At 38.5% G+C, this 15,976-nt stretch overlaps 1 protein-coding gene across 5 annotated transcripts in view; it reads right to left on the reverse strand.

Moving 5' to 3' along the window:
- Nucleotides 1-4,486: 4,486 nt before the first annotated feature.
- Nucleotides 4,487-15,976, reverse strand: part of EML5 (EMAP like 5) — a 105,466-nt gene continuing 93,976 nt past the window's right edge. For 4 of the 5 annotated variants that reach the window (XM_035328940.1, XM_035328939.1, XM_035328938.1 and 1 more), the window contains 10 exons: nucleotides 15,432-15,640; nucleotides 13,184-13,341; nucleotides 12,423-12,537; nucleotides 11,757-11,945; nucleotides 11,392-11,564; nucleotides 9,958-10,120; nucleotides 9,108-9,211; nucleotides 7,303-7,456; nucleotides 6,388-6,488; nucleotides 4,487-6,068 (listed from right to left, as the gene is read on the reverse strand). In XM_035328940.1, coding sequence (XP_035184831.1) covers nucleotides 6,032-6,068; nucleotides 6,388-6,488; nucleotides 7,303-7,456; nucleotides 9,108-9,211; nucleotides 9,958-10,120; nucleotides 11,392-11,564; nucleotides 11,757-11,945; nucleotides 12,423-12,537; nucleotides 13,184-13,341; nucleotides 15,432-15,640 — 1,403 coding nt within the window. In that variant the 3' untranslated portion in view covers nucleotides 4,487-6,031. The remainder of the gene's footprint in view (nucleotides 6,069-6,387; nucleotides 6,489-7,302; nucleotides 7,457-9,107; nucleotides 9,212-9,957; nucleotides 10,121-11,391; nucleotides 11,565-11,756; nucleotides 11,946-12,422; nucleotides 12,538-13,183; nucleotides 13,342-15,431; nucleotides 15,641-15,976) is intronic. The other variant, XM_035328937.1, reaches the window with a different exon arrangement.

The raw sequence follows: 15,976 nt of genomic DNA on the forward strand, positions 1-15,976 counted from the left end.
GGCCTAAGACAAGGAACTACTGCAGGAAAACCCAGCCCCCGTCTACCTGACGTTGCCCTCTGCAGATACACAGCCATCCCCATCCACTGGCTGCACCTGGAGCTCAGGGACGTCCAAAGATGGCTGAGGCCGTGTCTGTCATCTGCAGAGCTGCGCATGTCCGGGAACAGAACCAAGAACTGGTGAATAAAGTCTCAATAGCCAAGAAATGGAAGAGGCAGTAAATGAAAGAGGCTGGTTGTGAAGAGGTTTCCAAAGTACAACATTTCTTTGGTTTAATACTTACTTGCTTAAAGAAAGCATTTTTAAATGAAGAATTTTAATTAATTAATTTCTTTAATTAAAGAAAGCCCATTTGCACAGGAAACTAAAATAAGGATAAAAAGCAGAAGAGGCCTATTAAAACAAATCCATGCTTGGTTTATGAGGGAAAGACAAGTAGCATTAAAAAAATTAAATTCTTCTAGGTAAGCTCTCAAAGTTACACAGCAGTTTTCTGTTTACGCTGTTCTCCCTGTTACCAGACATGCACGCACTGCAACAACAGCTGCAGGTGGTAGCTGCTGTACTCCAGCACTAAGTAGCTGCCCCATCGGCATGGGGAGTGGAAAGAGCAACAGAGGGGAGCACCTGCACCTTCCCAAGAATGAGCCAACAACGCTGCCTGAAGCCTTTCCTCGAGCACTGTGACCATGCTACTGCTCACCAGTCCTTATTCCCACAAGCAGCCACTGAAGACCCTCCATCTGCAGGGAGATGCTTGCCCTTTGCTGCCAAATGATGCGACTCCCCACCCACCACCAACGCCAGTCCCTTGGCCTTGCCCTTGCCTAGTTATGAGCTTTCCTTCCTGTTTTCCCTTGTTTTTCTCTTTCTTCTTTTCTCTGGGTTTATATTTCCTGGTTTTCTATTCCTGTTTCCCCCATCCTGTCTTCCATTGTTTAAAAAGTAGTAGGCATTACAATTGCCTATTGTCACCACGCTCAGACTTTTTTTTTTCCCTCCACATTGTGAGGGAAAAGAACACTTCCCGTGTCTTTTTGCTTAAGGTGATTTGGTTGGATTACTCATTTAACAGAGTTAACCCAAAATAGATTAAGATCACGACTGTAATGCTGCAGGTAATCTAAGAAAGGGGTGGTGAGCTATGACCTGTCCTAGCATCAGCTAGACTGGGAAAAAACAAACCACCAAAGCCACCCACTAATTTTTACTTATTTATGAATGATTTTGGCGAAGTAACCTTATTGTGGCTCTTATACATATTATACACCTAAAACTATTTTTTTTTTCTGAAATGAGTTTGAAGTCTGACATCAAAGTTGGTTGAAGATCAGCAGCTGGAGAGAACCAAAGAAACAGGCTGGGTCTGACCACGCCAGTGACCAGTACAGAGAATGCACAGCAGGCTTTGGCAAGCTCACAGATCCAGCTACATAAGCAAAAATTGAATGGTGCCAGAAACTTTAGGAAAACAGAGCAGATTGCAAAGAAGCATAAGAAAACCCATGAGAACATGGGTATGCAAACGTGATGCAGTTACTGGTGCTAAAATCACTGATGTGGCAATTTGTGTTGTGGCTTGCAATCTACTTCCCTGAATGCAGAGCCTCCAGGATGATTCACTTTGTCCAAAATACTGAAAAGACATCATTTGTCTAGAGTTTACGCTACCAGAATAAAAAGAATCTGTAAAGATTAAGGCTTGTCACATCCGAGACGCTGATAACAGAATGAAAATGCATCACACCTTGCCTGGGTAAGAACTGTGTTTGAAACCGAGGTCCTGGGCTTGTCCCAGTACTGCACCCCACGGAGCGAGGAGTAACAGCAGCACTCCCCACGCAGAGGTCTAAAGTGAAATCCATCTGCAAGTGGAGGCCTGAACTCTGCTGGGTGCAACCCAGAAAGCAGCGGAGGTGCAGCAGAGCTTGTTGGAAGAAGGAAGCCTTGGCAGCCAGACAGCAGTCAGATCAGGTCGGCAGCAGCTGAGAGAAGCAGATCACAGTTTTAAGCCATCCCTGAATACTGTCAAGTTCCGCTCTCGGTATCAAAGTCCTTTATTTTGATCTGCTTTCCAGATGCAGGAGATAACTTATCTTTGCTTCTGATGGTGCAGTCAGTTCCAAGTCAGCATTAACCTGACTGGGATAAAGTTTCTCTGAAATGAGCATCTTGCTAAAACTGAAACCCAGATATTGAACAAAACTGAAATTACTCTGAATGCGTGCTTTTCTTCATGCGTCAAAACCAATCATGTGAAATGCTTCCTTTTATCTTTAATTTTATGCTATCTCTTGCCTTCCCTATCAAAATCTGAAAGGTATATGCGATGAATACCTCCTTAAGGATAAGAAATTCAAGTCTAAATGATTCAATACATTTGGCTTATTAGTTCTCTAACCTCAGCGGTGTTCCTCAGTTCCTCAACTATCATAATTTTCAGTTCTAAATGTGTTTATTTTAAATGTTTGTTTGTTCTTAGGAGCTGGATTTTCTTTCACTCATTTTTTCTTTTCTAAGCATATTTAAATAGCTTTCAAGAGCACGTTTATTTTTAAAGTGAAATGACATTTTGCTTTTCTTGAATCAGTTCTCCATTTCTTTTTCTTTTCAATGGGTATTTGCGTGATGCCCTCGGTAACGTGCTTGAACTTCTGGTTAGCCCTGAAGCAGTCAGGCTGCTGGACCAGATGATCTTTGGAGGTCCCTTCCAACTGAGCTGTTCTCCTCTATTCTTATTACAAAAAAAACACGTTGCTGACTTTTAAGAACCCAAAGATACGTGTTTGCTGCTCACCAGGAATAGAAAAACAACTAGAAAATAAAATCATCCATTATGAGTAAAGAAATTATGCCAAGAACTTTAGCTTCCACCTCAGCACTGCATAATCACAGAAAAGGCTTTTTCCATTTTGAGCCTTTTAGCCCAGATTTCTCTGCGAGGCTTCCAAACACGAGGCTGTCACCAGTCCCTCCATCACCAGTCCCTCCACATTTTTCCCCACTCCATCATGCGGGGTCACAGCAGGCAGCCCGTTCCGCTCCGCACACGCTGCGAGCACTGATGCGGGTGGCCACAATGAGCAAGTTACTGCGGCAGCACTTAATGTAAACAGCGAATGAGGCACAGTGACAAGCACCACAGACAAAAAGACCACAACACTGCCATCTCAAACCATGGCTGCAGCCAGCTGCTCTCTTCAGCAGAGAATCCCAGCTTGTCACCCAAAACACGCTCCGAGTGGTCCTCAGGAAGAAAACTGCAGCCGAGGCCGCTCGCACTGCTCCCCGTTTGTGACCATTCCCAGCTGGCTGACTGCACGGCACCTGGCAAACCACCGAGCACTTTGCCATGGAAAATACCAGCTGCCCAACGGGCCGCAGCAGGAGGAACAAGGCTGGTAGCTCTAAGTGCTCCCCAGCTACCAGCTCCTGCCCCAGCCCTTTAGAACTGCAGTGAGGTTTAGGAGAATGAAGCAGCAGGCAGAGCTGGCAGCTCAGACCATCACACCATCAACATCAGGCTCGCCCTGCTGCAGCTTGCCCGTCAGCCTCTCACTGGTACTCCACCGCCAATGTGGCATTCGAGATTCCTCAGGTAAAAAGCACCAATGACAACTTATCAATGGACAGGCACAGTTAGATCAACAGAATTAATAAGGGGGTCGGGGGTGGAGGAGAAGAGGACGTAACCCGCGACGATACTACACGGACAAGGACCAAACCTCTTGGTAGCCCACACAGCTCTAACACTGGATGAAGGTCTACAGAAGATCAGGAGGCTGGGAGATACCAAGCCTAGGATTTGAGGGGAAAACGTGAAGAGGCAGAAAAAGGACTCCGATCTGGCAGTCTGCGTAGGACAAACTAGGAAGGAGCAAGTAACAGCTATCCATCTTGAACTGATGAAGGGCAACCTTAAAATACAGGCAGGAAAAATTTTACTTCATGTCAAGAAGCCCTGCACGGATGTGTTTAAGAGGGTATAGAATCACAGCTACAGAAAAGCACACTACAATGGATTTCTCTGGCCAAGATTTAAATGTCAGTTACTAATTTTCACATAAAACAGGCAGGCAGGCAATAAGGTAATGAAACAGATCAGATCTGATTGCAGTTCTCAGACGCAATTTCCCTAAAAGCAAAACCATTACTACTGAGATTTCCCTATACACCAAATCCACAGAGTATTTTCCCCTGTAGGATAGCAGCTGCATGACTGGCAAGATTTTGCTAAAAAACATGCCAAGAAAACTGATAATAGTCTGATTCATCAATTTCTTTAAAATAAATATTTGTTATAGCTTGATATATAAAATATATTATCTGAGACTGTGGGGTAACTATCTTTTTAGAGTACATAATAAGCATTTTTGGACCTAGAAGAGCACAAAAGTCTGGCAGATTAACTTTTTTTTTTTTTTTTGCCCTCCTATAAGCAAACGCTCCCATTCCCTCTATAACCACCATGCACACAGGGTGCTTACAAGAACAGGTGAGATTTATTTCATTTTTACTTGTATCTGGCATAAGAGAATGCAAGAGGTGAATAATATCAAGTCTACTGACTGACCTAAACAAATGGCATCGTTAAAGTAACGCTGACTTACATAGACAGAGATCTTTATGTTCACAGCAGAATGTCATTGTGAGTAGTGCCGATTATTTGTTACTTTTGTTCCCTTCTATGCTGTATGAAAGATAACTGCACTGATTAAAAAACAAGCTCAGTCTGTAATGCATCTCTATGACATGATTTAGACAAATAGCTGATGAAATCTTCCTCACTACCAAAACCATAGTTTTGTTCAGGTTTTCACCATCACTGAAATGGTTTTTCAACTCAGTTATGTTGCAGGATGGAATAAATGCACTTATGCTAGAGGTGACAGCAGGTCCATTTAAAGAAGCATTATGATTGGACATTTTTATTTTTTTACAGTCAGGAGAAAAATCTAAGTAGAATCCTCTCCCAGCTAGTCCCAACTCTGTTAAAAAGTTCAAATGTACAAAATATAATGTTTGGAAAGTTTATATTCTCTCTGAATTCCCACTATGATGCTGAGAAAATAAATCAATTCATATTGCTATGAAATTGTATTTTTGCAACTGGTGACATTCCAAGCCTTATCAATAACGAAGACTATAAAATCCTCACCTTAGTCCACAATTCCAGCATAGAGGCTATCAGCCCATTCAAGTAACACAGCAATAATCTCTCTTCCACTGAGAATAACTTTTATTCAAAAGGCAAAAATTGGAGTTAGACTTTTAGGTTGTGGGCAAGGCACTCGCAAAGTGAGCAAATCTATTTTTGCTCACAGAACTAATTTAATGTTTAAGTGCAACAAAAACACTAAATTAGCCATGAAGATCGTGCATATCCAGCAGCTTTCACCAGACATGATTGTGGCCCAGGCCTCTAAATACAGAGATATTTAAGTCCTAAGGAACCAGCTGTCTTATTTTCTGCTTCACCAGATGATGTTTCCTTTTGATCAATCATAGAAATATCATTTGCCATTATAATAAACATTTATTAAAATACTATATATTTAAGAGTTAATATATGGTTTCTTTCAGTAATAAAATATGGAATACTCTTTTTTCAATGATACTCAGACCCCCAAACTTAAAGAAGAAACATTCATGCTCAAAATAGATCAATGTACAGCACTAGCTCAGAAATAACATCTCTTGATTAAAAACCCAGGATCTTGCTGTGAAACTGTACATTGACCAACAATTCCCTTTTCCCTTTTATCCATGTATTTCATTTTCAACATCTGGCAGTGAGTGAAATACAAACCCGGATTACTGAAGCAAATCTAACGGCCTCAGCATATTTGTTACAGTCTATCCTTCCGACAGACTCTAGATACTTGTCTTTCAGAGCGGATCACTCCGTGTCTTGGATCAGCACCATTTCTTAAGCATGCAGGGCACAGTAGAATATCACATCGCAATCCTGGGTATTTCATGCCTGGTACTTCATGCAGCATCCTCTTTGCAAGTCTCCATGTCTCCCTCAGTGAGGCATATGCACACACTTCCAAACAAACAAGCTGTGTTTTCAAGAAGACATTAAATAATGAGATGTAAGATTACAATAAGGTTAAAAGGGCTAATACAGTCAAAAGAAAAATATCAATTAAATATATGATATACTCTGAGTACAGAAATGTACTTCTTTTAATTTAGTAAATCTTAACTGTTCACATTAACATCTGAACTATTTATTTTGTTGCAAATAACCACTTCTTTACATAGAAACAGAAAAACAGAGATAAAATGGTTCAGATTATGAACCTGAGCTTTATACAGTTAAGGACTGCTCCTGACCACTCCTATGTACTTTCGGACAATAACAGAAAGGAAACGTACCTGCAGTCATCCCCTCCTGCGCTAACCACATATCTATCTCCACTTGTAAATCGAATATTAGTTAAGTGGGCAGAGTGACCTAAAAATCGTTTGTGTTTTGCCTGGAAAAAACAAAAAAACAAAAACACAATAAAATGAGAGAGCATAAATAACCTGTGTCCTGTAAATCAGACCGAGTATGCATGTGTTTATCTACTTTTTTATTTCATCTTATATTTATATCATTCAGAATGTTACACAGGTTTCAGATGTGAAAGATCTCCTGAAGAACTCCCAGTGAGCTGCAATAAAGATTAAATTGTCTCCAAATGAGACAGTACCTGCAAATTGGGAACAATGCTCAAGCTCACACAACAATTCAAAATATATTTTGTCACACGATTAATGTCTAGAGACTTTGTGGAAAATCCCTAACACTGAAAAAATGATTTTCATTAGATGCGTGCAAGCTGTTTATGCAGTGCAGTCTCAAACTGTGAAAATTAACCATGGCAGTATTAGTGAAAAATCTGTAATCTCTTCATCCATGGAAATGCACTGATTTGACTAAAATTACCAGCTGTCTTCCTCGTCTATTAGATGGAGATTGGAGACGTGGATAAATAAAACAAAGGTCTTTGAGATTTTCAGTACAAGGCAGCCCACTAATGCCGCCTGGCACACCATATTAACATCTATCAGAGTTTACAGAAAGAGCCATTGCACCAAAAAAAAAAAAAGGAAAAATTTGAGATGAAGCATGCTTATGAGACTACAGAGCTAAAGTTACACAGATGCATTAAAAAGTCACAAATTTAGAGAAGGAAATATTTCTATGGTACGTCCTCTAGATAAACAATACAAGACAACAAAATCAACAGATATTAACAGCACTTAAATTTTTTTTTAATAACTGTGCAAAAAACAAGTTCTTACAAATTTTTCAGGACATGGGAAGTCAAACAGTTTGACCATGCCAAAATCATCGCCTGTTACAAGATTGATTCCCGAGTGAGAGACACAGGCACAGTTAACATCAGCTTTTTCAGCATGCCTGGACCAGATTCCAATGACTTCATCCCCTAGAACACTGAAACAGAAGAGCAAGAGATCCTTTTGAAAACTTCAGGAAAACAGCAAACAGCTCTTACTAATGTAAGAGGTTTTAGAAAAATGTCATTTTTACATTTTATTCTTAGATATAAAAATCTCTCTCTTTTTTTTTTGTAATTAATGCTTATATTCTATAATTGCTTCTGAAATTTATTCAGTCTAACAATTCCCAGAATATTGTGGCCCATGACAACACTAACAAGTCAAAGAACTATTAATAGTACTAAGAACGGTGTAGAGAGGCATTTGCCAAAAATGAAGACAGACAATTAAAAAAAGAATGCCATAGCACAAGAGTTGGATGAATAAGGTTAAGCTATCAGAAATTAATAATAAAAAAAGAATTAACAGGAACATAAAGAGAATATAACATTCCCATATCAATTAGATGAAAAGGTTGCTTGAGTCCAATTCATTAATATGGGGGGAGAGGGGGAAAAGGAGCGGGGAAGAAGAGAAAGAATTGTTCTAAACAGATTTAATTATGATTCCAAAACAGACATCTATAGAAAACTTCATTTGCAAAACCTTTTCAAAAGTTGCTTTTTATTCAGCTGTGCTTACAACGTATGGGCTTACTTACAAGAATGCACAGAAATGAGCACTCTATCACTTGTTAGTAGGTGTATAATTTGGCATTTTTTTTCTGTGATTTTTCCCCACAGATCAGAGCACAGTATATTATACTCAAGAAATAATTTTGTACTTCAAACATATTGTATTGGGTCAAAAAACACAGGTTTCTTGTTTTCATGTCAAAGAGGTGATAAAAATGGATTACCCGCAAAAAAAATTAGAAGCTAGCAAAATGGTTCAGAGCCCTCTGAAAAATTCATAGTTCTAGCAACAAAATATTCAGAATTACTACTGTGTAAAGTGATCCATACGTGTATTTATTCTTGAATTTTGCCTGAGGTATTACTGCTTTGCCTGTAAACAATAATTGAAAGCAGGCAAGGAGCCCAAAATTAGGCAAAGGAATCAGATTTGCATAAAGTGTAAAATAATAAATATAAAATGTATGTATTTAAGTATATAATAAAATATATGTTATCGATCTTAACTTTAAGGTATTTTGAAGTACTTTTGTACAACTTAATAGTTACTAGTAATAGTTAAGAGTAATTTTAGTATACAAATACCATTAATGACATACTGAAAATAAAACTCAAATTATCAGTCTTGTGCTGTCTTTTCTCGTTTTGACATATTTTAGTTTTCCCTGCACGCCAATCATTACTTTGCATTCTGTTGCCTCCCAAATCATTCTTTTGAAGCAAAAAAATGCAATTAGTCCAGGCAACTTGCACAGCAGAATTAAAAAAATACTGAGGCTGCTATAGATATGATCAAAGGAAGCTAGAGATACATAATGAATAGAAAGGCACACTTTAGAGAGATCAGTTTCTATCTGATAACTTGACCTGTCAAGCAGCTCATGTTCTACCAAGAGAACATGCTATGCACTTTGTTTTGCTGTACAGTACCTGCCTGGTATGTTGCCAGTGTATATGGATGCATTTGAAGAAGGTATTTGACTAGATGAAGGGATGAAATATACTTTTATACAGTAGGTGCTTCTGGAAGTTACAAGTGTTTTAGCAGGTGTGAACCTGTGAATTGTTTACCTTGTCCATGTAGCCCATGTTATTCTGTCAATCACAGCCTGGTCCACAAGCTGTTTTCCTGAAGGCACTTCATAGACTTGCCTTTTGTAAGACCCAGTAGAGACCTTTGAGATGAGCACAGACAACAGTTCATAGAAATTTAGAATAAATGAACTTGTTTGAAATGATGAAGTTATAATTTTAAAGGGCTTTGAAAAGTGTTTTCTTGATAGTATCTATTCATAAAGCATCTTGCTCAATGAGTTGAAAATCCTCCTAAATCTATGCAAGTATAAAGCATCAGCAAGAAAGAGTATGACATACTCAATTTTAAAACATCTTATCAATAAAATATAGTTGAAACATCTCACATTCTTCACATAATATTAATTCTGTCTATACATTGTGTATTTTGTCATGTATATGTGAACATAAATAAAAAAGGCAAAAGGCTGGGAATGCTAGCACCATGGTTTTGATGCTGCTCTGAGAAGGCTAGAGCTGAAGAGAAGTGTAATGCTACCATGCTTGTCAGGGATATGAAGTATCCCTGAGACATACTGAATGTCTGACTGTACTCCTTCCTTGTTTAAGATAGCCCATCTGCATCTGGGAGATAAACAGGCAGGGGAAACTCATTACAGTGATTTTGAACTCTGTTTCTTCTATCTATGCTTATTTCTTGTACTTAGTTTCCACAGTAGCTATTTTTGTCATCCACTTACCACTGAAATAAAGTAACAGTCTAGTGACAGTAACCTACTACTCCAACACTTCATTACAAAATTGAGTAGTTGTCAAAGAATAGTTGCACAGTACCTGTCATGAGTGCATTTGCTATTCAGTATCTTGAACAATGAATGGCTGATACCTGGAGATAACAGCTATCTGCAGAAAAGTCCATCTGGATCACAAAACTTGGTATATCTTTGCAATAGCTGACTCGATTTAGCGTGGGACCCAACGTCAGATCATAAAAATCCACTGCATTCTCACTGGAACCGACTGCTAAGTAACGAGAATCTGGGCTAAACCTGAACAGATGAAAGAGTTTATGAATATATGAACCTGCAGTAAATTGTAATACAGGTTGGCACTTACAATAGGTGTGATATAGGATTTGAGAAACACAGATAAATTTGCATTTCAAGTTTATGTTAACCAGAACCAAAGAGAAAGGTAGAATGTTTTTTGTCTGCTAAGTAAAATAATTTTTGAAACAAAATTTTTGGGGAATGTATATGCATTAGAAGGTATATCTGATTTCATCACTACCTCAGTGGAATAACAACTGTGACATGCTTCTGATGACTTTGGCTCTCTAAAGCTACACTTCAAAGAGTACAAAGTTTAAAACAAAACAAAACAAAACTTTAAATGAAGAAAACTCAGACCTTCTAGATGAAACATACCAAAAAAAAAGACCTGAAAATCAAATCTTTCATCTGTCCAATGTGGACACGCACAGTGGTTTATTTCTACCAGCTTTCCTCTTTAGTCTTGAAATTCTGTAGCTTCCTGGACAGAAACAATTCCTCACAGCTTCATTTGTGTTACCTGGGAAGTTCTTTATTTCTGTCATCTCTGAGACACACTCCTGGGACAGCTTTTCTGATTCCAGCAAACCCTAACTCCTAGTGGGGCTCTCCTGCCTCCCACTGCAAGATGCCTGTTTGTTCATATTCTTTCCTCTTCTAGTCTCCAGAAGTTATCCTGAGCTGATCACGATGCATTTATCTCACAGAAGGAACAGTCTTTTCCTCCTTTAAGTAAGCTTTTACCTGACTCAGGAAACAGAAGCGAAGTTTTCCTTCTGCTGAATAAATTCATTCTAATAAACCATAACTAAGAGCAAACTGAGAGAAGAGGCATTTCCATTGCTTCTGTGATGACATCCAGTCACCTTCTGTAAACCTCTGATCTCACTTTACCTCCTAGACATCATCTTACCCTGTTCCTTTTTACACCTACTGATCTGCCCCTTGATTAGGATGGTCTCTTCCTATTTTTCCATTTACTTCCCCTCCCCTTTCCTTTTAGGTAATCCTCATTAGTATCACCTGAGACTCCCCCTACTGTAGAGGGCCTGTTTTTTGACTGACGGCTATTTCTTCACTTCATGTAGCTCCTCCTTTCTTTTTATTCCTGGTAGAGGAGTAATCAAACTCTGTAATTCACTCACTAATTCCAGCTCTCTGAAATGTCATTGCAATGCTCCTCAGAAACAAAGAATGTATTTTTAAAAATCAAAAGAATACAAATTTCTAGAATACTACAAACACACAAAGTCATTATGTTTTCTGACCTGATATCTTGGATAGCTGATCTTCTGTCCCTTTTTTTCCCCCAAATTTTCAGAGATGTCACAAGCAAGATAATAAATTCTCCATTTTTCATGCCAATGGCTACCATATCACCTTCCGGGCTGTAACAAACAGTGCGAGCTGCATGCCCTAAGCTGACTTTGTTCAGCATCTTCTGTGAAGAAATAAGAATCCAGAAAAGTAAATGTCTCTATCTGTTCATATTCCAAAAGTACTTCATGCTTATAGTATCAGATGAATTATTTTCAGAATACATTAAAAAGCAAGCTTTGAATCCTCAACACCACCACAAGTCTAGGATATTTTTTTCTTTTTTCCAAAACAAGAACTGTTCTTCAACACCTACCTTTTCAGCAATATCCCAGAGTCTTACTGTGCCATCTTCTGCAGCAGAAAGGAAAAAATCTCTGGAAGGATGCGTTGCTAGGCCCCAGATTGGTCCATCCATATGACCATTAATTAGAATGTTACATGCAGCATTTTTCTCTCCAACTTCAATTATTTCAGCATTTCTTGTGCCAACAAGAATTTTTCCCTTGAACAATAGTGGAAGAATTATCTATGATATAATGCATTAGCTACTCATGATTAACAGTAATAAAGATACAAACCAAAGCTGTAGTTAAGTCAAGAAGGTTTGCTTAAATCAAATCAAAGCTAATTTACTTCTTAACATCATCTATGATCTCCTAGAGTACAAAGAAGTAGATAAATCATGGCAGCAGTGGAATTATTGCTTGCAAGTCAGATATTTGAAATACAGAAAAGAATAGAAAACAGAAAAAAACCTTAGTCTTTAATCAAATATGTAAAGAATATTAACCTAATTAAGACTAAGATCTCCTAAAACAGATTTTTTTATTGTAAAAAGTCAATTGTAGACCCCTTGCAGCTCAACGTTTAATTTCAAATACTAAGAGAAAGAGGAAGCAAACAATTTGTCATATTTTTAATGCCATAGATCAACCCATGGATTATAAACTTTTTTTTAAAGTCATGATGATTCCTTTACCTTGCCTCTACAAACAGAGCGAACACAGTCAGTCATTTGTCCTGTCTCCAGTCTGAAGGCACGACATCGTTTCAGCTCTTGATCCCATAGTTTAACTGCTCCTCCTTCCTTTGATCTATTAAGAAAGTAGGAACAACTACAAATATAACAGCTGGCACAAAAAACTTAATGAATACATGAAAGAGCTATACAATTTAATGTAATTTATTGTAACTGAGGCATTTAAATCTGTTTTAAATCATTAAAGAACCATTAGTTTTTACTGAACAGGTTGTGTTTACATGCTGAACCTCCTAGCTAAGCAAAACCTACTGATTCAGAGTCCTCACTGTACGACTCTACAGAACAAGCTCTAAGATGGTCACTGATAAGCTTAGTCTGAATTAGTATCTCCTAGGGAATTTGTCTAGTCAAAGGAGTACTGAAGTATGTGAACAAAGTGCCATCTTATTATTAGGACAGGCAGCAATTATCAAACTATAGTTGAGGGAAACAGGATCTATATGTCTTTTAACACATTTGCTGTGAAATAAATTGAAAAAGATACTGGAGGAAAATCACAAGTCTCTCCCAGTCAGTGGAAAAAAGTACAAGAAGCTCATGTGGGATGACTTGCACTTTGGCTACTATTCAGTGATCCAAAGGTGACTACTCACAGCTTTGACATCTCTGTCAACTACTCCACATTAAAAAGTATGAACCAAAATCATTTTTAGAGAATACATGTGCTTGCAGAAGAAAAAAAAAAAAAAAAGACTCACGGCCTTTCCTTGCCTCCTGTAACAATCAAGCCATCTCTTAATGTGGTATACATTGTGAAAACTGGTCCATTGTGAGCTTTGGCCACAATTCGTATCAAGACATGATCTTTCCAAACACAAACATCTCCACTGATAGTACCTGTAAATGTCAAGTTATTCTGAAAAGAGGAAAAATATACTCATCAACTGATTCTGAGTAAGGCAGGAGAAAAACATTCAGAAACAAAGATCATCACCACTTGATTTTAGGCTAGATTGCTTTTTTGAATGCCTGTGTAGGAGAATTAAGACACGTAGGGTCAGAACAAACTGCTATATGCTTTGTTGAAGTCTGAAACACATGGTTTCTTGTAGCTAATAGGCTCTACACTGCAGAGAGAAATACAGTGACTTAAAATTCAGCTATATTGTTATCTGTTTTCAGCCTATTAGGTGTGCACAAATGTTGTTAAAGATGAAGAAAACCAGGAACAGTTTTGACATTCCACTCAAACAGGCAATTTGTACCATCTTGCTATGTGCATTATGATTACAGTAACTAGTAGTTTATGAAGAAAACAGCCTGCTATTAACTCAGACTAATTGTTTGGTTTCCTTTTTCTCTGCCTCCTGTTTTTGGGAAGTAATAAAAATAATAACCTCTTATATTTAAGGAAAACTTATTAGGATACACTGAAAACCAACAGGAACTGAGGAAGAATTCTCAAAGTCAGTGTCCTGTAAAGTATTTTATATAATATGCATATGTTTGGCAAGAACACTTTCCTTGAGTTGGTTGATGCTGATGTTCTACATCCTTATTTAAAGGGGGAGGTGGTGGTACCCCTGATGAATGAGTAAATAAAAGAGGACTGGAAATAAACATGGGGGCAGATCCTCTGACCATCCTCACGGCCTAACTGTTGGGCTGATCTTAACCTGTTTCAGAGCACCTGAACCTGAACCAGATCCTCCTGAGATAAAAGTCAAGGAATAGCAACACTTCTAGAACTGTTCCTACAAGCAGTATGGAAAACACAACAGGTGTTGCTTCATTCAGGTTGTGTATCTTTTTACAAAATCCCTGCAAGTTTTACATCCTCAGACAACCTCTTATCATGCTCCAGGATATTCAGCATGAAGCCCAATTTACATGCTAAGAAGCATCCCTCCATAGGAAAGTTCACTGAGGGTTCCAAAACACCAACTAATGCCTGGGCTGTGCATCTCTAGCACCTAACATTTGGAAGATAACTTCTCACTTTTTAGGAAGACATGACTCTCTGAAATCTCTTAGGTTAAATATTAAGAAGAAATTCTTTATTCAGAGGGTGGTGAGGCACTGGAACAGGTTGCCCAGAGAAGCTGTGGATGCCCCATCCCTGGAGGTGTTCAAGGCCAGGCTGGATGAGGCTTTGAGCAACCTGGTCTGGTGGGAGATGTCCCTGCCCGTGGCAGGGGATTGGAATCAGATGATCTTTAAGTTCCCTTTCCAACCCAAATCATTCTATGAAATCAAAGGTACCTAAAGAGATACCATTGTGGAAAACATGTAGTCTTACAAAAACATGAAATCTCCGGCCACTTGCAGTTTCAGAAGTCTAAATCAATAGTACCAATTCAGTCTGGACCCAATAGGCAGGCCAGAAAGGAGACACATGCAATAGAAGAGAAGGACCACTTCAAAAGAGAGCTATGGCCATCTGCCCAGCTGAAGATATGAATACTGCTAATTCAGAACAAGTCCTGAAATGGCAAGGATGTGGAACTTGGCAACAAGACCTACATCTGTCAAAAACAAAAAGCAAAACAAAACCCTACTGAGGTCATCTAACAGTCACAGATGTTAATGAATGCCCCAGGTCTGTGCTACTTTCAGATCACTCATGAGTAATAATGCATGCAGAACAGAATATAATCACCCCTAGGTGGGCATAAAATTAGCCTCAGTTCTAGTGTTGGGTTCCCACAGCCTATAGTCAGCTTTGTTGCAGCTGGATTAAATACCAATCAGTGTATTATAAACCCAAAGCACCTACACTTGTTTCTTCTGAAAACATAACATTACGTAGGTCTTTCTCTATTAGTTGGTATTAGTTCTAACTAAAAGGTAAGCATTAGAAATGCTAAACCGTGTGTATAAAACAACTGACAACAGGTTAACCTATTAACAGGTTAAAAAAGGTCTCAGTTAAAACTAATAAAGTCAGAGAAGAGTCAAGAAATTTTTGTATGTATACATCTTTAAATAGTTTGTTAAGGTACGTACAGCTCCAAAAGCTACAGACAGCATTGTTTGCATTCGGGCATCCTCTATGGAACTCAGCAGCCCTTTTTTACTGAGAAGAGCTCTTCCAGCCAGTGTCCAGAACCTCACGTGTTTTACTCCCACAGAAACAAACTGGGTATCCGAGTCTGGTCTGAATTCTGCTACAAATATACGCTGGTTATGACCAGCTCGGCTGGCAATTTTGGCACCTGGCAAAAAAAGAAAATGGACTTTTAAAATGCACTAGGAAAAATATACATTTATAGCAACATTTATTTGTTTATTCATTCTGGAGAATGATGGTTCATACGAGCCCACAGAGGTTATAAGGAAAAGTAAGAACTGCTCCTAAATTATGATGTAAATTTTAAAAAGTAATTTAATAAGAGCCAGTAGCAAGGTGTAGCACCTAATGAAGGTGCCATCTACTTATAATTTTCCTACGTATAATTTTCTACTTTATAATTTTCTTATAATTACGAATAAGAGGGTAAGGAGCTCAGATCCAAGTATCCATCTCCTCTTAAATTCCTAGGAATCCTTTG

Source organism: Oxyura jamaicensis, chromosome 5, assembly GCF_011077185.1.
Source record: "Oxyura jamaicensis isolate SHBP4307 breed ruddy duck chromosome 5, BPBGC_Ojam_1.0, whole genome shotgun sequence".
Lineage (NCBI taxonomy): Eukaryota > Metazoa > Chordata > Aves > Anseriformes > Anatidae > Oxyura > Oxyura jamaicensis.